The sequence below is a fragment of the Delphinus delphis genome, chromosome 2, assembly GCF_949987515.2.
Source record: "Delphinus delphis chromosome 2, mDelDel1.2, whole genome shotgun sequence".
In the NCBI taxonomy this organism is placed as follows: Eukaryota; Metazoa; Chordata; class Mammalia; order Artiodactyla; family Delphinidae; genus Delphinus; species Delphinus delphis.
This window is the reverse complement of record NC_082684.1, coordinates 77,676,529-77,699,401: the sequence shown is the minus strand read 5'-3', so window position 1 is coordinate 77,699,401 and position 22,873 is coordinate 77,676,529. Positions and strand designations below refer to the sequence as shown.

The following is a 22,873-nucleotide window of genomic DNA, read 5'->3' as shown; positions in this document are numbered from 1 at the left end:
TGGTTGATCAGAAATGCTGGTCATCCTTGTAGAAGATGAGAAGGCTTTTCCTTGGTGATGGGCTCTAAAAGGTTATTTGTTGGTTCCATCGGTATTTCTTGTGCGACTTTCATGTTACCTACACTATATAAGATGCAAAGTTTAAGAGGTCAACAGAGATACTCCTCACTTTAAGAAACTTCTGTGCTCAAAATATAGACCTATAAAAACTGATTGATCTGCCAGGGGAGTATTCCCTTTGCAATAAAAGGTTATTCTCATTCACTGTGGCTTCTTTACAGGGTGCTTTAAAATGCATTTACATAAATAATTTTTCTCTTTCATTGACTATGAACTTCGACAGAACTACTTGGGGAAGCCATTAATTACACCCACGTAGGTTTACCCGTCATTAACCACAAGAAGCCTAATCTCCTTTAAGCTTCATCTCTGATGGCCAAGTAGCTTGGGAAATGCCACAAATTATATCTTCCTTTGGAAGTTTCACAGTGAGTGTTAGTACAGGAAAACTTTAAGGAATGCTTCAGAAAGAAACCTAGCCAAGCATTTCTCATATTATTTAACCAAGAAGAGCTTTTTTTTTTTTTTTTTTTAACAATTAGTAATCTTCTATAAGCCTAGAGTTCTACAGAGCATACTGTGAGACAGGCTAAGTTAGGAAGTCAGATTTCCTTCTTGACACTCCAGGGGTAGAATGGAGAGCCTCATGTATGTGTGGACAGAGTGTTATCCGAGTTCAGAGAAGGAAGAGCCAGCTTCCATTGAGAGTGATCAAGAAAAGGTTTATTACAGAGAAATCTTGATTTTGAAACAAAGAATTCTTCCAGGGGGAGAGAGAGGAGTGTACTAGATTGAAAGAACGGCACAAGAAGCGTAATGGAGACGGGGGCATAGTGTATGTTTGAGGAACGATGGACAGAATAGAATGGGTTATGGTTCATAGTCACAAATTTGGAAAGGTAGGGAGGTATTAGGAAGAAATGTGGAACTCCTGAAGAGTTCTGACCAGGACAGTGGCAGGCAGCGTCCAGGGAAGGTTACCCAGCTGCAGCGGACTGAAAGCATCCGGCTCCTGTGTAAAGGGCTAAAACCCCAGATTCCAGAATCAGCCCCAGGTTACAGCCTCTGGGCTGAAAAGCCCCTTGGCAGCAAGTGTCTGAAATGTTAGGTGACCAAAATCAGATGGGCAGAGCCCTTCCTGGGGGCCAGGGACGGCCTGCTGGTGTGGTGGTCCTCTCCAGGACCTCCTGCAGGGGGTAGCCCCCTGCACACCTACTCTTCCTCCTGGGAAGAAGTGGAATCATCACTACCACCCACGAGCCGCTCCCAGGAAGAGGCCTCTGCACAGCCAGGCTTTGAAGTATTCTTCCAGTACTTTCTCGTGATTCCACGTTCCCTTCCCCACCAGTACCGAGAGGAGGCTTGTGTACATTACTGCCGTCCTTCAGAATCCATTAGCTTTTTCCCATTAACTTTTGAAATGAGTTTGACTGAAGGGTCCTCCCTGAGCTACAGAGAGCTCCAAAGCATCGAATCACTTTTAAGGTCCCTAAATAAATAAATAAATAGCCCATGGCATCTGCAGCAGCAGTGACTTGCCTGCTTCAGGAAACAGCCCACGACGGTGAGAAGATGTTACAACAAAGAGCAGAACACATTTGTATCCCATCTTTCACACATGACACTGGGCTGGTCAGCTGTCTGAGCTGCATGTTGACACCCGCACCCCGGGATGCCTGGCGTGACTCCATATACGTACAGATCCTGATGACTCTGCTCAGGGGTCCAAACCCACTCCCACCCTGAGGTGGGAACGAGGAGGAGGTCACGACTCTGAGCACGGACCCTCGGGAGGCTCATACCCACCCAGCACCCTTCTCATTCCCGTGAGACAGTAACGTGTCCAGCCATGCGTCTGGGCTCCCAGCAGTGGGATAATTGTTATTCTGCAGCTGTAGCCATTTTCATTTTTCAATCATCTCAAGAGGAGCAGGGCAGCAATATTTATATACTGGCTTTCCATTCAGAAAGGACCAGTAACCAAAACAATGAGAGGAGGGTTCTCTCAAACAATGTTTCTAGACCTCCCCGTTAAATACTGCTACGCGATTTGAAAAGCTTTTTCTGTCTCACTTAATGTAATCATGGGAGAAGTGAGAAATAAAATGTACGTACAAGAGATACTCCTCAGTTGCTGCCACTCCGGCCACACTGCTCCGAGAGCAGAGCCAGCCGTGAGATTCCGATTTACGAGAGGGGTTACCCTTCAATTCAGGCTAGTTCCTATGCCCTGACCTTCACACGTGATTAGAAATAGAATGTCTGTCGTTGCAAAGACAAAACATAGCAGCCAGTGATAAAAGGTACCTTAAACACAAAGGGAAGAATGTCCGTGGCACTTTGTGGCAGCTCACTGCTTATTCCATTAGAATGCAGCCTCCCCTTCCAGAATGTAAGCTCCTTGAGGGGAGAGGCCATCTCTCAGGTTCACTGCTGCATCCCCTAACACCTGTAGCTAGGTACCAGGTACATGAGACGGTACCTGGTACCTAGTGAGTGCTTGCTAAGTATTTATTATCAAACTGACCAACTCGGCTGGGAAACCACTAGTTTCTTCATTGCTGCCTAACAAGTTACCACAAAATTAGCAGCTTAAAACAGCATCCATGTATCATTTCATAGTTCTGTAGATTTGACTGGGTTCTCTGCCCAGGTTCTCACAAGGCCAGAAATCAAGGTGTCGGCTGCAATGAGCCGTCTCTGTCCTGAGGCTCTGGGTAGCATCCCCCGCAAGCTCCTTCACGTTGTCGGCAGGATCCAGTTGTGGCTGTAGGCTGAGGTTCCAAAGTCCCCATTTTCTTGCCGGCCAACCCCTCTCTGCTTCCAGAGGTGCCCACATTCCCTCTCACGTGGCCCCTTCCATCTTCAAAGCCAACAAGGGCGCATCTGGTTCTTCTCGGGCTTCAAGACTCTCTCTGATTTTCCCTTCTGCGCCCAGCAGGAGAAAACGCCTGCTTTTTTAAGGGCTCGTGCAATTGGATTAGGCCCACAAGGATATTCTGTCTATCTTAAGGTCAGCTGGCCAGTAGCCTCACTAACATCTGCAGAAACCCTTTTGCCCTGTGACATACACGATCAGGGGACTAACCCCAGGGGTCAGGAGGGCCGTCTAGTATTCCACTTACCACACCACCAGTTGCAGCTTCTCTCCTTATGTACACCCATCAGGAGCTCACCCTTGTGTGTTCTTGTTATTTTAGTGGTTGAAGAGACGTTCCCATTGTTCATCGTGGTGGGAGTGTACTCTTCACGGTAGAAATAAACCCATCCCAGGGCACCCATCCTAGATGCTTTCAAGGACCTCCTCTCCGCAAGGAGGTTTGAGGAGGGCCCTGGCATTTGACTGGGTAGTTTATGAAGTTTGCAGGGGCAATTCCTGAGGGACCTAAAAAGGTACCACCCTCTTCAGCCTGTCGCTCCCTATACTGGTACAATTTAGCTCAGCAAAGAAAACCTCTGGCTGAATGCATTTCTCTCTCTCTCTTCACCTGGCTGGTCCAGGTGAAGTTTTCTCAGCTGCCAGCCCTCTGCTTGCTTCAAGTTCACACATTGTTCTAGATGTTACCTGTTGGGTATTTGAGAAATCTGGGGCCAGACCAGAGATGAGTCTTGCCTTGTGGCCAAAGTCACACAGCATCAAATCAGAATTTCCCATATGTGTCTCTCACCCATAAACCCAGATCCTGGCACAAAGAAGGTACGTGATAGGCACTAAATGATTGTTGAATGTCCTTACCAAAGCTTATTTCAGACATAGCCTAGGCAATTCTAGCAGCCCCCTCCCTACCTGTTAGTTTTACTGGCATCATCCCTTCACATCATGCATGGGTACCTGAAGCATCAGGTAAAAGCAAATGTTTTATCTGAAACGTAAGCCTACTACAGTGTGCTCAGATGCCATGTGCTGGGTGCACGCCTGGGGTCTAAGCAGTCTGGCCTCTTCATCGTGAGCCGATGATAGCACTGGACCAGACAATCTTTTAAGTCACTTCCAGCCATAAAGATGTATGTTTATAATTCTTATGTCTAAATGCCTTGAGGAAGTTCATTATTTACAAGAAGCCTGTAACAAATATCCCGGCAGAAAGGAAAACTGCTCTATTCGTTTTCTGTCGCCTGATAAATTGCCACAAACTCAGTGACTTAAAGGCATTCACTTATTGTCCCACAGTGTCCACGGGCCAGGAGTCAGGGCACAGCTTAGCTGGGACCTCTGCTCAGCGTCACACAAGACTGCAGTCAAGGTGTCAGCCAGGCTGCGTTCTTTTCTGGAGCTCGGGGTCCTTTTCTGAGCTCACATGGTTGTGGGCAGAATTCATTTGCTTACATCTGTAGAACTAGTGCTCCATTTCTTGCTGGCTGAAGCCAGGGGCCAGCCACTCTCAGCCCCATGAGACCCCCCCCCGGAACTCCTGTCACATGGCCCTCTGGCAACATAGCAGTTTACTTCTCCGAGGCTGTCTGGACCATCTTCCTCTCCCATCTGCTGAGATGGAGTCTTGTACAGTGTAACCCAATCAAGGGCATGACAGTCGCTTTTTGCCATATTCTGTTTGCTGGAAACAAGGCACAGGTTCTAGGAGAGGGGATTGTACAAGAGGGTGACTCATTGGGGGACACTTTTAGGGTATGTTCCCAATACCCAGCAGCCCCTAATGTGACGGGTCGGGAGAGTTGCAAGAATGTCCTAATGTCTGAATTTGCTTAAAGGCAAAGGACTTTAGTTGGTGGAATTAACGTTCCATTTCTTCTTCCGAGTCTGATCAAAAGCCCGATGTCAAGGCGAGCAAGGGATAAGCGGAGCCCCTGATGTCATAAGTAAATCAATCCACATGCCTCATCTCAGTGGCAGCTAAAAGGCAGCTGGTGAATCCCGCACCTTTTAATGTAAGAACTAAAATCATGGAGAGTGAGGAAGGGGTGGAGAGAAGTCCAGCGGAACCAAGTGAGAGGGAACGGTTTTGAGGGAGGAGAGAGGCTCCAGGAGCAGCCTCTTCGTGTAATTCCAGGGAAGCGCCGCGTGGTCCCTGCCTGCAAAGTGGGCTCTCGAGTGGGGGCACTTTTCCCTTCAGGGACATTTGACAACTCTGGAGACATTTATCGATAGGGCTGAGGTTGTGACGCTCTGCTGTAGGTCCCCCCGGCTTTGCCTGACTGACGCCCGTGTGCCTTGAGAAAGAATACTGAAGCCACCGCACCACCCTCCCTTGTCACCTTCCAGGGCAGGAATGATAGATGGTGGTGCTTGCTGTGGGCCTGCGGGGGGGGGGGGGGGGGGGCGGTCTCCGTGCTCTGTGAAGAGCCAGCGCCTCAGCTCGTTCTGTGACCAGAGCAGGCCCTGCCTTCGGTGGCCGGTGGGTTGCTCCCCTGAGCACTGCAGAAAGCTGCTGGCTTTGGTTACCCGAGGGAGGAAATGAAAGGGCATGAGATTGTTCGGCCCCGAGTGGAGAGAGGAAGGGAGTGTTGAAGGTGGGAGCAGTGACAGTTGCTACGGTTAGGCACCGGGTCTCTGGGAATCTCTGAGCAGTGGGCAATCAGCAGCCCGTTAACTGCCCTCTTTCAGCTCAAGTTGGAGTGAGGGTGTTGATTGAAACACCCATGACTTAGCCCCCTGTGGGTTTATAATTCTGGGCAAACATCTGGATTTGTTTTGCTTTCCAGGTGGAGCCCAATACCAAGGTGTTTCCAGCGGTCTTCCTGCAGCCTACAAGCACCTCTTTGTTTCAGTTTGAACTTGGGAAGCTGAAGGTATGTATCTGTCCCCTCATCTAATATCTGTGACATGAGGGGGCATGCTGACCATTAGGGGGAGAAGCTCAGGCCTGAGAAAACCGGGAATCTGTCACCTCTTGCTTCTCATATGCCTCCCAAACGTCTACACTTCCATGTGAAATTCATGCAACAGTAGAAAGGTTCCCATTTTCCCCTTCTCCCACTTCTGTTGAGTACCGAAAGAATTAATGAATGTTCACGTAACCCATTATGTGAGGTCTTCATTGATGCCGGTGAAGCCCTCGTTGGTCCCTGGATGCATTTGTCTCTTTTTAATGTATGCTCATCCTTTTGGTCAACATGGGCCAGGTGTATTGTCCAGCCACTGAGCATCTCTGTGTTGCACGTGTATTCTCCTCCCTGATGCCTTTCTGCCTTGCCCCAGAACGCCATGCCCCTGTCGGCAGCCATATTTAAGAGTGAAGAGAAAAACCCCGTCCCGCAGTGCCCACCACGGCTGGACGTCCAAACCATCCAGCCCGTCCTCTGGAGCCGCATGCCCAGCAGCTTCCTGAAGGTGGAGACGGAGCGGGTGAGCGACCGCCATGGCTGGGTGGTGCAGTGCCTGGAGCCTCTACAGATGATGGCGCTCTACATCCCCGAGGAGAACAGGTAGTGGGGGGGCCCAGAGAGGAAGGGCCGGGCCCGGGAGGCAGGGAAGCAGTACCCAGCAAGCCCAGAAGGGAAGGAGTATCATCCCCATTGGCAAAGGGCCCAAGACGACTGCTGATTGCCCCGAAGGCTCGGTTTCTCTTCTTTCCCTTCCCCACTTTGATTATTCACTCAGAAACAGCATGATATTCACAGTGACGTGTCTGCCACAGGGCTTTCACTGTAGCTCCGAGTACCTGCACTCAGGGATATTTCCATGCGCTTAATTAAAAACCCTAGCGTGGCTCAGAAATTATATGTTATTGATGGCAAGAAGGGGAAGAATGAGGCATGCCTAGCTTGCTTAGAGAACCAAGAATCAGGCTCCTGGTCCCCACTCTTTAAGAGGTGCTCCTGGGGCTTCCCTGGTGGCTCAGTGTTTGAGAGTCCACCTGCCGATGCAGGGGACGCGGGTTCGTGCCCCGGTCCGGGAAGATCCCACATGCCGCGGAGTGGCTGGGCCCGTGAGCCATGGCCGCTGAGCCTGCACGTCCGGAGCCTGTGCTCCACAACGGGAGAGGCCACAGCAGTGAGAGGCCTGCGTACCGAAAAAAATAAAAATAAAAAATAAAAATTTAAAAAAAGAGATGCTCCTGGATTATGACCTAGATTCAATTCCAGCGCTATCACTTCCTGGCTGCGTGGCCTTGAGTGAGTTACTCATGCACTCCAGGCCTCAGTCTTCTCATCAGTACAGTGAGATCAATGCCCACCCAAAGGATTGCTGAGAGAGAAAACATTAAATTGTGTAGGGAAAATCTAGTTCAGTTTCTGTCCATAGAAAAAAATTAAGTAAGTTTTATTTTGATGGATGTTATTACCCCTTGATCTCTTGGACTGAAAAGATAAAGCAATAGAGGATGGAGATATTTGACACCGGCACAGCTCACATTTAGGTATTCCACTGGGTCATGGGCAGCAGAAGGGCAGGCTAGTGTAGGGAAGGAGCAGCAAAGACCAGGAGACCAGCCAAGTAAGCCAATTGCAAAGTGTCCTCAGGTTCTCAGTGAGAAGCAAGACAAAATGGAAAAATCTAAGCAGAGATCAGAGCCCCGGGCCCCCGCACACACGGGAATAATACACAGCAAATAGATCTCTACAGTCAGGATGGAGAAAGTGAACCGGCTACCTGACTACGCCAACTCATCACAGGTTGGAAGGCGTTTCCTCTCTGGACAAGAGCGCGGGTGTGTGTTTGTTTTCAGGAAAAGGATAGCCCCATGGCTGATGGTAAACTGGAGATTCCATAGATGAGGCAGATGGTAAATTGATGGGAGGGCTTTACATCAGGAAACAGAGGATCCCCTTGAGCCTACAAATAAGAGGACCGAGTCACCTGTCATGTACCTGAATGTTTTCAGTTCTGAGTTGGGTTTTTCCCTAATAGTGGGGACTTTGATATTTGGTAAGCTAGCGGCTTTTAAGTCTTACAGACTTTTGAGACCCTCATAGTTAGAAATGGTGGGACGAATGATAACCCGTGAGAGACTCCTCCAGGTTCTACTCGCTCTGCCTTCCTTGGCTCGGGTGAGACGCGTGGGGATTCCGAGGGTCAGCGCTCTGCTGAATTCTGGCAGTTTTCTCCCCCTGGAGTGGTTGACTGCTTGTCTCCTCCTCAGGTGTGTGGACATCCTGGAGCTCTGCGAGAAGGAGGACCTCATGTGGTTCCATTACCACACGCTGAGACTCTACAGCGCCTTGTGCGCCCTGGGAAACAGCCGGGTGGCTTACGCCCTGTGCAGCCACGTGGACCTCTCCCAGCTCTTCTACGCCATTGACAACAAGTATCTCCCTGGCTTCCTGCGCTCCGGCTTCTATGACCTTCTCATCAGCATCCACCTGGCCAGCGCTAAGGAGAGGAAGCTGATGATGAAGAATGAGTACATCATCCCCATCACCAGCAGCACCAGGAAAATCCGCCTGTACCCGGACGAGTCCAAGAGGCATGGGCTCCCTGGGGTGGGCCCGAGAACGTGCCTCAAGCCAGGGTTCAGGTTCTCCCCCGCCTGCTTCGTCATGACCAGCGAGGAACACCAGAAGCAGAGCCCCGAGATTCCCTTGGAGCTTCTCAAGACGAAGGCGCTGAGCATGCTGACGGAGGCAGTGCGGTGCAGTGGGGCTCACATCCGGGACCCCATCGGGGGGTCCGTGGAGTTCCAGTTCGTGCCTGTGCTGAAACTCATCGGAACCCTGCTGGTCATGGGGGTGTTTGACGATGACGATGTTCGGCAGATCCTCCTTGTCATCGACCCCTCCGTGTTTGGGGAGCACAGTGGGGACACACAGGACGGAGCAGAGAAGGAGGAGGTGACCCAGGTGGAGGAGAAGGCTGTGGAGGCTGGGGAAAAGGCCAGCAAGGAGGCTCCCGTCAAAGGCTTGTTGCAGACCCGATTACCGGAGTCCGTCAAGCTGCAGGTAACTCGGGGCAACCAGCATCCTGCCCTTGGAAAGAGCTGGGGAGGGTGACGGTGCAGCCTGGTGGTGACGCCAGGACTGTGTGCATTGGCTTGAATGTGGAGTGTAGCAGAGATGCTCAGGGAGAGCGCCCACTGGTCCTGCTTGTTTCTGAGCTGGAAGTTACTCCCTAAGTCTCCCCAAACCAAAACGAAAACACCAGCCCTCGTCAATAAAGCGTGTGCTTTAGAACTGTTTTTCTGGTCCCAGCGATGGATTTTCCCTGGTCTTCTCTCCTACCCTTTGGGACTAAAGCGCTCATCTGTGACATCTTGTCTGGAGACGGGGAGGAGCCTTTGGCCGTGGAGTTGACCAGAGGAACTGGCTTGTAGAATGACCACACTCATCAGCCGCTCTCATTTGTTGCCGTGCTCCGATCACAAGCCTGACGTGAACCTGTCACACTGGCACTCAGAGAAAGTGCCGTCTGCACTGGGCGTCCTGCTCACTGAGAGCTGCCCCCTCGCGCAGCTTAGTCTTACCAGACGTAAGCTAGCATCAGTGATGCGCGGAAGAGGATGGTGACCTTTGTCTTCTTAGCACTGAGAAGAGAGAAATGAAAACAAATAGAGGAGAAATTAACACAACACTGTAAATCAACTATACTTCAGTAAATTTTCTAGAAAGTAAAAAAAGAGAAAAGAAAAGAAATAGAGGAGAGCAGTTGATCTTAGTGGAGTGACCCTGGTTCAGGCATCCCTGGATTTCACTTCCTGTGCCTCAGCCACTTACTAGCTAAATAAATTTGCCAAGTCAGTAGCCCATCAGTCTTGGCTTTATGATTTGTAAAATGTGGATGATGATATAGTAAAACATAATAGTAAAATGTGTTGTTAAAAAATATAATTTGAAACATTTTACCATAAAATATATTATAAAAAATAATCTGGGCTTCCCTGGTGGCGCAGTGGTTGAGAGTCCGCCTGCCAATGCAGGGGACACGGGTTCGTGCCCCGGTCCGGGAGGATCCCACATGCCGCGGAGCGGCTGGGCCCATGAGCCGTGGCCACTGAGCCTGCGCATCTGGAGCCTGTGCTCCACAACGGAAGAGGCCACAACAGTGAGAGGCCCGTGTACCGCAAAAAAAAAAAAAAAAAAAAAAAAAAAAAAAAAAATCTGCAGTCGAAGCTCTCTTATCCAATATGATGGGATTGGTAGGTGGCCATTTCATCAAAACATTGAATATAGAGGAGAAGTACAACGAATTTTACATATGTACCTTAAATATTTTATTAAAACAGAAATGTGCTATTCTGATGGAGGGCCAAGACCTCTTCTTTTTTTTTTTTTTAATAATTGATTAATTTTTTTAAAAAAAGATGTTACCTCAAGACAAATGTAAATGAAAACAAAAATTACCAAAACCTATGGGATGCAGCAAAAATAGAAGAGGGAAGTACATTGCAATAAATGTTTACATTAAAAAAAAGGAGAAAGATCTCAAATAATCTAACTTTTTACCTCAAGGAGCTAGAAAAAGAACAAACCAAGCCCAAATTTAGCAGAAGGAAGGAAATAAATATTAGAGCAGAAATAAATGAGATAAAGCAGAAAAACAATAGGAAAATGTCAAAACTAAGAGTTGGCTTATTTTATTGTAACTTTTCTTAACTCTAAAATTAAGAAAATAAGTATGCCTGCAGTAGCCAGTTTAATTGAAGCAGGTATCTATATGCACATGATTTGGGGCAAGACCTCTTCTTTAATGTGAGTCCCTGACGGGCACATAGAGTCCCCTCTTTTCCGTGGATGACACCTGTCATGCGCCATCTATGATTACAACTTTGGGGTCTTTAAGGTAGGCTGCAGACTTAGAGGTAATTGAAAGCAACCTGAGTGCAAAATGCTTCTAGATTTTTATGATTTTCCCCAACTTTTTATAGTTGTCTAACTCACACTCAATTTTAGCATTTTTTTAAAAAAAAACCTTGCCTTTCACAGATGTTCCCTAGCCATTCAACTTGGTTTTCCTATTTCATTCACCCACATGACTTTAAATGTTGTAATTATAATCACAAGTAGGACGAGCATAAGCTCTGGGTCCCAGTTTACCTGGCTGGAGCAGAGGTGGGCAGATGTACAGAGACTGTCCTGCTAGGTGACAGCACCCCACCACCAGGGGCCTTGTCTGTGCCCAGACACACTGGAGAGTGTTCTTGCTCTGGGCGCGCAGCCTCAGCGGCCATGGCTCACGGGCCCAGCTGCTCCGCGGCATGTGGGATCCTCCCAGACCGGGGCACAAACCCGTGTCCCCTGCATCGGCAGGCGGACTCTCAACCACTGCGCCACCAGGGAAGCCCTGGAGAGTGTTCTTTAGTCACGTGTGATGGGTTAAGTGGAGGTGGGTAAATAGAACTTCTGCTTTAGTAAAAATATGAGGAACACACATAAAGTATGGCAAGTGCCTGGCACAGTGTCTGGCACGTAGCTAGTGCTCAATAAGGTAGGGCTATTATTTTCTTATTAGTATAAATTCTAATGGCGATAAGATTAGTTATATCAATCGATTATAGAAAAACAGTGCTGATAAACAAAAACAATGAAACATGGGGAGGGAAGCAGAAGTCTCGCTTTCCCATCATCCAGCACCAGAAGATGTCAGGAAGGAGACCCAGTGCTCATATGTACCATTCAGTGGTGGTTTCCGTACTGAGCTTAGAGCCCTGGGAAAACGCTCTCCTACATGCTGTTCTCTGTCTCCACAGGCAGACACGCTCGGTGTTTAATGAGCTCATTTTCCCGTTGTTCTCCTGGCTCAGCGGTAAAGAGCTGGGCTCTGGGTTCAAGTACTAATCCAGAGTCATCCAGTAATGGCCAACTTGGATTCCAGTAATAGCTCTATGCTTACTGTGTGACACTGGGCAATTTCCTTAAATCGCCTAAGTCTCAGTGTTACTATCTGTAGAATGGGGATGATAGCCGCTTCACCAATGTACATGAAGTATTATTATATTCATGTGTGTGTACACTTTTGCAGATGTGTGAGCTCCTCAGCTATCTCTGTGACTGTGAGCTGCAACACCGGGTGGAGGCCATCGTGGCCTTTGGCGACATTTATGTCTCCAAGCTCCAGGCGAATCAGAAGTTCCGCTACAATGAACTCATGCAGGCCCTGAACATGTCTGCGGCCCTGACTGCTCGGAAGACCAGGGAGTTCCGCTCACCCCCGCAGGAGCAGGTGAGAAGCCCCTTCTGAGCCTCCATCCCATTCCTAGGGAAGAGCTTGAACCCGACAAAGCAGGGTACGCAAAGCCTTCCTGGGAGGTTGAAAGATCCCGCCCAGCACCAGGAGACAGGCTAGTCCTGTGCTGAGACAACTGGGAAGCCTCAGCCAGCTGTCTTGGGTGGAAAGATAACCTTCCAAAACCACACACAGAGCCAGGCTTCCTCCTTTCCGTCGCTCGCTCATGCCACCACTCCTGTCTCTGTTAGGATCCAGCGTCTACCCCTTAGAAGCATTTCTGTCCAGTCCTTCCAGAAGTCAGAACTCTACTGTCCAGCAGAGATCAACAGAATGTGGTCCGCATTTCCTGACTCGTGAGGGCGGGTGCACAGTCTTCCTTGACCGAGACCCTCTAGAATCCCCCCACCCCAGCCCCAGGAAGCCTGGAGGGCATGACATGGATGAGGGAGTCCTCTCCTGGGATGTGTTGTCTCCATTCTTTGTGCTACCCCACCTCGTAGTCAGCCTCATCCAGGTTGAAAGGCTGCTTTGAAAAGAATGAAAATCCTGGTGAGAAACTTGCAGATGAGGGAGGGACAGCTTATAAAATAATGGTCCCCACTCGTCACCGCTGCTCGGCCGCTCACGTATATCCTGCAGGCCATTTGTCACAGCTCCCTCAGTTTCAAAAGACAAGATAGATCTTCCAGTGAAGAAATTCATTTTCTGTCGTCGAAACCAAATCTTTGGATCTTATATATAGTTAATAAGCAGCCTATCCATAAATTGTTGTCGATATAATTACCACCATTTTGTAACAATGGCGAGGCCACCACAGCATGGTCCAGTTACGTTCCTAAAACCCAGTTTACAGGCTATAGATACTTATATTGGCTTAAAAATGAACCACCTATCTTGGCTTTTTAAGATTCCTTTGAATGATACTGGCCTTGATACAGAGCAGACAGAGCTTCACATCTCTTTGCTAGAGGCAAAATGCGAAGGCCCTGTGGATTGGTGAGAGCAGGTACTTTGCACTGTGGTGAGGAAAATGCAGTGAGTGTGAATTATTCTTGAAGGCTTTACAGATGTTGTCAGGCTGCTTTTAGACTGGCAACAGGTGCGAACATTCCCTGTTTCCCTGGGCAGAGGCTGACTTGTATTTGTGAAAAGTGGGAAGGTGGATGAAGTGGTGATTAAAACACTGCTGTTGGCTTCAGAGCCTGGCTCCCATTCCGGCTCCACCATCACTCACCGGGTAGTCTTGGGCGCATTACTTCTCTTTGTCTCTCAGTTTCTTCAGGCTGCAAAATGTGGATAATGTTTGTGAGAAACCTATGAGATAATTCATTTAGATCGCTTAGCAGGTAATCTGTCAGGTAGTAAACATTCTGTAAGTACTACAAGCTCTCATTAGTTTTAGTGTCAGAGATATTTGCATTTGCCTCATGCCATGTACTATGACCTTCCGTCAGTGAGCCAGTGACTAGAGTTTCTGCATGTTTTCTGACATCTCCTCAAGCCAGCCGGGACTTGGTTGTCCATCTGACACCGTCATCCCCATAGACACAGCTCATGATCCTGGATCCTAGAAGGGCCCTGCTGGCTCCACCCTCTTCTAGCCCCATTCTGCCTCCTTATCTTCTCTTCTGTCATCTTTGGGACCTACCATCACTTCCTTCTTTAGCCTTCTAGACAGTCCTCTGAACAATCATTTCAGACCCATTTCAGAAGTCTGTATCTCAAGAACTTGAGCAGACCTCAGAATCCCTGGAAGGCTGAATAAAACACAGATTGCTGGTCCCACCTCCAGGGTTTCTAATTCAGTAGGTCTAAGGTAAGGCCTGAGAATTTGCATGTTTAGCGAGTTTCCAGGCTATGCTGATGCTGCTGGTCTAGAAATGAAATAAAAGCAGGGACCCTGTTACCAAATTCAGCTGTCCCATCTGCCACCCCTCCCAGAGTATTCATTTCTAGAAGGAACCTACCCATAGCACTTTCTGAGTAATTAAGAATTTAATATTGATAAAGGATAAGGAGGGTTTCAATTTCAGGGCAGAGGAATGCAAAATCACTTGGAATATAGGATACACAGGAATTAGAATTTTAAAACAGTGATATGATTACCTCGTTCTTCTGTAACCTGTGAGGATAAAATAGAGGTTTTCAGCCCTATATCCATACACTATTCAGAGAGATGAAAAAACCATACTTGGGGGATGTAACTAAGTACAAAAGTAGGTAAAGCGAAGATTAGTCCAGTGATTGTTGGCAAATTAGCCAAGCACAGCTTGCAAGCCTTTCACTTTGAAAAGGACTTTTATTAAAGGGGATGACCTGGAAGAAAATTCGGTTCACTCCCCTTTTGGTTACGCCCTGAGGGCTGATGGACCACTTGCTTCCTAAGTGTTGCAACAAAAGAAAGATCATTCAGTAAGAAATTAACTTTCAGATTCTTGAAATCAGACCTTCAGGTCTGATTTTTATTTAATAAACAACACATCCATATATGTTGCTGATATAATTACCATAATTTAACATTGTGGAATAACCACAAAAATCACTTTTCCAATCTGTTTTATCAATATTATTTTATTACAAACAATACCTCTACCTTCTGCCGGAAACTTGTTTGCAGTAGAAGCTTTGAAAAAGTATCTTCCTAACAATATTAAATAAGGTTCATGGTTTAATAAATGAGACTGTAAATTTTTTTCACCTAGATATCCTAAACAAAAGTAGAAAATACCCCTTTGCCTGGTGTTTGGGTTACTCTGCCTGACACAGCAAAATGGACAAGATTACCTCTAGCTATTACTTCAGTGCCTCGAGATATTCACTAACCTGGGGTCATGGGTCTGTGGAAGAATTTAGACATCCAGAAATCTTAGTGACAGCTTTATTTTCACCAACTTTTCATTAATTTCTAAGAGCATTTCTTTCAGTTATTGATACAGGCGACAAAGCAAGTACCTAACCTTGTCACCCACAGAAACTACATATTTTTTCATATCATATTACAAAGTTCTAATATCTTGAAATATCATTTGCATTCATCACTACTTCAAGATCTCAGTGCATGTGAGACCTGCTGCTAGATCTTTTTGTATATATGTTACTGTATCACAAATTTGTTTTTTATCATCTTGATAACTAGATTGCAGTATAATTGTTTCTCTTTGTAAATCCTCTCTGTTTTGTTTTAGGTATTTAAAATATTAATCTGAGAAAAAATCCATGGGTTTCACTAGACTGTCAGAGTGGTCCATGGCACAGAAACAGTTAAGCATCTCTGACACAAAACTATAGAGGAAAAGATGACAGGCTGGCTGCAAAACATAAAACCTACACGTCAAAAAAAATTCTGTAAACAAAATTAAAAGCTCACTAAAAACTGGGAAAAGTATTTGGAGTATATATTACCAAGAGTTAATAAACTGCAGATGTGCAAAGCACTCACCGATTAATTTTTAAAAAGATAATCACACAACAGAAAAATGGAGGAAGAACATGGATGGAAAATATATAAACTGTGAGATAAAAACAGTCCTTCTGTGTGGAAAAGCAAAGTTCAACCTCACCAATTAAATGCAAATTAAAGGAACAGAGGGCTTCCCTGGTGATGCAGTGGTTAAGAGTCCGCCTGCAAAATCAGGGGACATGGATTCGAGCCCTGGTCAAGGAAGATCCACATGCCGCGGAGCAACAAAGCCCCTGCACCACAATGACTGAGCCTGCACTCTAGAGCCCACAAGCCGCAACTACTGATGCTACGCTCCACAACTACTGAAGCCCGCGCACCCAAGAGCCCATGCTCTACAACAAGAGAAGCCACTGCAATGAGAGGCCCGCACACTGCAACAAAGAGTAGCTCCAGCTCACCGCAGCTAGAGAAAGCCTGCGCACAGCAATGAAGACCCAACATAGCCAAAAATAAATAAATAAAATAAATGAATTAAAAAGATTAGGACTGTTTTAAAAAAATGAAAAATAAAAGGAACAGAGATATGACATTTTTCACCCATTAAATTGGAAACTATTTGAAAATATGTTAACTCTCACTACCATAATGGAGATGGCAAAGTAATACACACTCTTGTATAAATTTGGTATTAATGCAAATTGTTGTGAGCTTTCTGGAGAGCAGTCTGGCAATTAATATCAAAAGCCATTAAAATGGCAGCTCCAGTTGGAATTACTGGGTGGTGCATGCTAACGTGACTGCGCTGGTAGTGAGAGGTGCTTGGGTCATGCAGAGGCCTGTGGACTTTGCAATGGTCCCACAGAGACTTTGACGTAAGAAGCGGCCATGCAGCTGGGAGGGTCTTGGTGCTCCGGCCGGGTGTCAGGCCTGAGCTGCCAAGGTGGGAGAGCTGAGTCCAGGACATTGGACGACCAGAGACCTCCGTGCCCCATGTAATATTAATCAGCGAGAGCTCTCCCAAAGAGCTCCATCTCAATGCTAAGACCCAGCTCCACCCACCGGGCAGCAAGCTTCAGTGCTGAATGCTCTATGCCAAACAACTAGCAAGACAGGAACACAACCCCACCCATTAGCAGAGAGGCTGCCTAAAGTTATACTAAGATCACAGACACCCCAAAACACACCACCAGACGTGACCCTGCCTACCAGAGGGACAAGATCCAGCCCCACCCACCAGAACACAGGCACCAGTCCCCCCCTGCCAGGAAGCCTATACAAACAACTAAACCAACCTCACCAACTGGGGCAGACACCAGAAATAAGAGGAGCTACAAAGCTGCGGGCTGGGAAAAGGAGACCCCAAACACAGTAAGTTAAACAAAATGAGAAGACAGAGGAATAGGCAGCAGGTGAAGGAGGAAGGTTTTTACCCACCAGACCAAACAAATGAAGAGGAAATAGACAGTCTACCTGAAAAAGAATTCAGAGTAATGATAGTAAAGATGATCCAAAATCTCAGAAATAGAATGAAAAAAAATTCAAGAAACGTTTAACAAGGACCTAGAAGAACTAAAGAGCAAACAAACGATGAATAACACAATAAGTGAAGTTAAAAATACTCTAGAAGGAATCAACAGCAGAATAACTGAGGCAGAAGAACAGATAAGTGACCTGGAAGATAGAATAGTGGAAATAACTGCTGCAGAGCAGAATAAAGATAAAAGAATGAAAAGAATTGAGGACAATCTCAGAGACCTCTGGGATAACATTAAATGTACCAATATTCTAATTCTAGGGGTCCCAGAAGAAAAAGAGAAAAATAAAGGGTCTGAGAAAATATTTGAAGAGACTGCAGTTGAAAACGTCCCTAACATGGGAAAGGAAATAGTCACCCAAGTCCAGGAAGCGCAGAGAGTCCCATACAGTATAAATCCAAGGAGAAACATGCCAGGACACATACTAATCAAACTATCAAAAACTAAATACAAAGAAAAAATACTAAAAGCAGCCAGGGAAAGCAACAAATAACAGACAAGAGAATCCCTATACGGTTAACAGCTGACCTTTCAGCAGAAACTCTGCAAGCCAAAAGGGAGTGACAGGACATATTTAAAGTGATGAAAGGAAAAAACCTACAACCAAGATTACTCTAACCAGCAAGGATCTCATTCAGATTTAATGGAGAAATTAAAACCTTTACAGACAAGCAAAAGCTAAGAGAATTCAGCACCACCAAACCAGCTTTACAACAAATACTAAAGGAACTTCTCTAGGCAGGAAACACAAGAGAAGGAAAAGACCTACAAAAACAAATAAAAGACAATTAAGAAAATGGTAATAGGAACATACATATTGATAATTACCTTAAATGTGAATGGATTAAATGCTCCAACCAAAACACACAGACTGGCTGAATGGATGCAAAAATAAGACCTGTATATATGCTGTCTACAGGAGACCCACTTCAGACCTAGGGACACATACAGCCTGAAAGTGAAGGGATGGAAAATGATATTCCATGCAAGTGGAAAACAAAAGAAAGCTGGAATAGCAATACTCATGTCAGATAAAATAGACATGAAAATAAAGACTGTTACAAGAGATAAGGAAGGACACTACATAATGATCAAGGGATCAATCCAAGAAGAAGATATAACAATTATAAATGCTTATGCACCCAACATAGGAGCACCTCAATACATAAGGCAAATGCTAACAACCATGAAAAGGGAGATCAACAGTAATACAATAATAGAAGGGGACTTTAACATCCCACTTACACCAATGGACAGATCATCCAAACAGGAAATAAATAAGGAAACACAAGTTTTAAATGACACAACAGACCAGATAGATTTAATTGATATTTATAGATCATTCTACTCAAAAGTGACAGAATACACTTTCTTCTCAAGTGCACATGGAACATTCTCCAGGATAGATCATATCTTGGGTCACAGATCAAGCCTAGGTAAATTTAAGAAACTGAAATCATATCAAGTATCTTATCTGACCACAATGCTATGAGACTAGATGTCAATTACAGGAAAAGAAAACTGTAAGAAATACAAACACATGGAGGCTAAACAATATGCTACTAAATAACCAAGAGATCACTGAAGAAATAAAAAAATACCTAGCAACAATGACAATGAAAACACAATGATCCAAAACCTATGGGGTGCAGCAAAAGCAGTTCTAAGAGGGAAGTTTATAGTAATATGATCCTACCTCAAGAAAGAAGACAAATCTCAAATAAGCAACCTAAACTTACACCTAAAGCAATTAGAGAAAGAAGAAGAACAACAACAACAACAACAAAAAACCAAAAATAGAAGAAGGAAAGAAATCATAAAGATCAGATCAAAAATAAATGAAAAAGAAATGGAGGAAACAATAGCAAAGATCAACAAAACTAAAAGCTGGTTCATTGAGAAGATAAACAAAATTGATAAACCATTAGCCAGACTCATCAAGAAAAAAGGGAGAAGACTCAAATCAACAGAATTAGAAATGAAAAAGGAGAAGTGACACTGCAGAAATACAAAGGATCATGAGACATTACTACAAGCAACTATATGCCAATAAAATGGATAACCGGGAAGAAATAGACAAATTCTTCGAAAAGTAAAATCTTCCAAGACGGAACCAGGAAGAGATAGAAAATATGAACAGACCAATCACAAGTAATGAAATTGAAACTGTGATTAAAAATCTTCCAACTAACAAAAGCCAAGGACCAGGAGCCTTCACAGGTGAATTCTGTCAAATATTTAGAGAATAGCTAACACCTATCCTTCTCAAACTCTTCCAAAATATAGCAGAGGGAGGAACACTCCCAAACTCATTCTACGAGGTCACCATCACCCTGATACCAAAACTAGACAAAGATGTCACAAAAAAAACTACAGGCCAATACACTGATGAACATAGATGCAAAAATCCTCAACAAAATACTAGCAAACAGAATCCAACAGCACATTAAAAGGATCATACACCATGATCAAATGAGGTTTATCCCAGGAATACAAGGATTCTTCAGTATATGCAAATCAATCAATGTGATACACCATATTAACAAATGGAAGGATAAAAACCATATGATAATCTCAGTATATGCAGAAAAAGCTTTTGACAAAATTCAAAACGCATTTATGATAAAAACCCTCCAGAAAGTGGGCATAGAGGGAACCTACCTCAACATAATAAAAGCCATATATGACAAACACAGCCAACAGCATTATCAATAGTGAAAAACTGAAAGCATTTCCTCTAAGATCAGGAACAAGACAAGGTTGCCCACTCTAACCACTCTTATTCAACATAGTTTTCAAAGTTTTAGCCACGGCAGTCAGAGAAGAAAAAGAAATGAAAGGAATCCAAATTGGAAAAGAAGTAAAACTGTCAATGTTTGCAGATGACATGATACAATACATAGCAAATCCTAAAAATGCTACCAGAAAACTACTAGAACTAATCAATGAATTTGGTAAAGTAGCAGGATACAAAATTAATGCACAGAAATCTCTTGCATTCCTATACACTAGCAATGAAAGAACAGAAAGAAAAATTAAGGAAACACTCCCATTTACCATTGCAACAAAAAGAATAAAATACCTACAAATAATCCTACCTGAGGAGACAAAAGACCTATATTCAGAAAACTATAAGATACTGATGAAACAAATCTAAGATGATACAAACAGATGGAGACATTACCATGATCTTGGATTGGAAGAATCAACATTGAGAAAATCACTGTAGTACCCAAAGCAATCTACAGATTCAGTGCAATCCCTATCAAACTACCTATGGCATTTTTCACAGAACTAGAACAAAAAATATTACAATTTGTATAGAAACACAAAAGACCCCAAATAGCCAAAGCAATCTTGAGAAAGAAAAACGGAGCTGGAAGAATCAGTCTCCCTGACTTCAGACTATACTACAAAGTTACGGTAATCAAGACAGTATGGTACTGGCACAGAAGTAGAAATATAGATCAATGGAACAGGATAGAAAGCCCAGAGACAAAACCACACACATATGGTCACGTTATCTTTGACAAAGGAGGCAAGAATATACAATGGACAAAAGACAGCCTCTTCAATCAGTGGTGCTTGGAAAACTGGACAGCTACATGTAAAAGAATGAAATTGGAACACTTCCTAACACCATACACAAAAATAAACTCAAAATGGATTAAAGACCTGAATGTAAGGCCAGACACTATAAAACTCTTAGAGGAAAACATAGGCAGAACACTCTTTGACATAAATCAGCAAGATCCTTTTTGACCCACCTCCTAGAGTAATGGAAATAAAATAAAAAATAAATGAATGGGACCTAATGAAACTTAAAAGCTTTTGCACAGTGAAGGAAACCATAAGCAAGACAAAAAGACAACCCTCAGAATGGGAGAAAGTATTTGCAAAAGAAGCAACTGACAAAGGATTAATCTCCAAACTATACAAGCAGCTCATACAGCTCAATATCAAAAAAAAAACCCAGTCCAAAAATAGGTGGAAGACCTAAACAGACATTGCTCCAAAGAAGATATACCAATTGCCAACAAACACATGAAAGAATGCTCAGCATCACTAATCATTAGAGAAATGCAAATCAAAACTACAGTGAGGTATTACCTCACACCAGCCAGAATGGCCATCATCAAAAAGTCTACAAACGATAAATGCTGGAGAGGGTGTGGAGAAAAGGGAACCCTCTTGCACTGTTAGTGGGAATGTAAATTGATACAGCCACTATGGCGAACAGTATGGAGGTTCCTTAAAAAACTAAAAAAAGAACTACCATATGACCTAGCAATCCCACTCCTGGGCATATATCACGAGAAAGCCATAATTCTAAAGAGACATGTACCACAAGGTTCATTGTAGCACTATTTACAATAGCCAGGACATGGAAGCAAGTGCCCATCGACAGATGAATGGGTAAAGAAGATGTGGCACATATATACACTGGGATATTACTCAGCCATAAAAAGAAATGAAATTGAGTTATTTGTAGTGAGGTAGATGGACCTAGAGTCTGTCATACAGAGTGAAGTAAGTCAGAAAGAGAAAAACAAATACCGTTTGCTAACACATATGTATGGTATCTGTAAAAGAAAAATGGTTCTGATGAACCTAGGGGCAGGACAGGAATAAAGGCGCAGACGTAGAGAACGGACTTGAGGACACTGGTGGCAGGGGGACGGGGATGCTGGGGCGAAGTGAGAGAGTGGCATGGACTAATATATACTACCAAATATAAAATAGATAGCTAGTGGGAAGCAGCCACATAGCACAGGGAGATCAGCTTGGTGCTTTGTGACCACCTAGAGGGGTGGGATAGGGATAGTTGGAGGGAGGCTCAAGAGGGAGGGGATATGGGGATATATGTATACATATAGCTGATTCACTTTGTTATTGAGCAGAAACTAACACAACATTGTAAGGTAATTACACTGCAATAAAGATGTAAAAAAAAAATCATAAGGGAAAAAAAGCCATTAAAATGTTCAAACCTTTTGGGCCAGGCATTTTGCTTCTCTGAGTTTATCCTAAGAAAATGATCAGAGAAATTCAAACCAACTTTATTTTACGAGGATAAAAAAAATGAAAACAACTTAAATATTTCATAGCAGATCATTAATTTTACATGCATTTTATATAAACTGCTGTTCATCCTTATGATGAAATGTAATGCACCTGTTAAAGATCAGGTTAAGAAAAATTTTAAATTCTCGAGAAAGATTAAGTGGAAAATTTGAGTTTCAAAAAAGTTGATTTAGAGTGTGATCTCAATCTGCATACATGAAGATATTAACTAAAAACAGTGGCTGTCTTTGAGTGGGGAGATTGCAGTAAATTTTCTTCTTTAGGTAATCTCCAAGTTTTGTGTAATTAATAAATTACCTTTATAATCAATCAGAAAAAAGTGAAAGCTCTTTTATTTTTTTTTTTAGCATCTCATAGTTTATGGCTTTATTTCATTAGTGTAGTTTTTACGTCTTTGTATTCTCATGACTCATCTCTCCAAAGATCATTTAAAATGCCCTGGATGCATGACTTTTTTCTCAGAATCATGCATTCTTTCTTAAAGACAGGAATTAGAGCCATAGTCACCAAAATAATTACTCTAAAGAAGGAGAGCAGAGACAGTGTCTTGGTGATGCAAAGCAATATTGCTGGAATTTTTTCTTTTTCTTTTTTTATTTGTAGTGGGTTTTTTTTCCCAGTTATTGAGATCTGGTTAACGCATAACACTGTATAGTCTAAGGTATACAACATAATCATTTGATATATGTATATATCGTGAAATGATCACCACAGTAAGCTTAGTTAACA

General features: G+C 44.3%; 1 protein-coding gene across 1 annotated transcript in view; it reads left to right on the top strand.

Annotated features, from left to right (window-relative positions):
• Nucleotides 1-22,873, top strand: part of RYR3 (ryanodine receptor 3) — a 361,766-nt gene that overhangs the window by 169,529 nt on the left and 169,364 nt on the right. Inside the window, exons 33-36 of the mRNA XM_060002247.1 lie at nucleotides 5,722-5,808; nucleotides 6,218-6,444; nucleotides 8,103-8,898; nucleotides 11,915-12,115. Coding sequence (XP_059858230.1) covers nucleotides 5,722-5,808; nucleotides 6,218-6,444; nucleotides 8,103-8,898; nucleotides 11,915-12,115 — 1,311 coding nt within the window. The remainder of the gene's footprint in view (nucleotides 1-5,721; nucleotides 5,809-6,217; nucleotides 6,445-8,102; nucleotides 8,899-11,914; nucleotides 12,116-22,873) is intronic.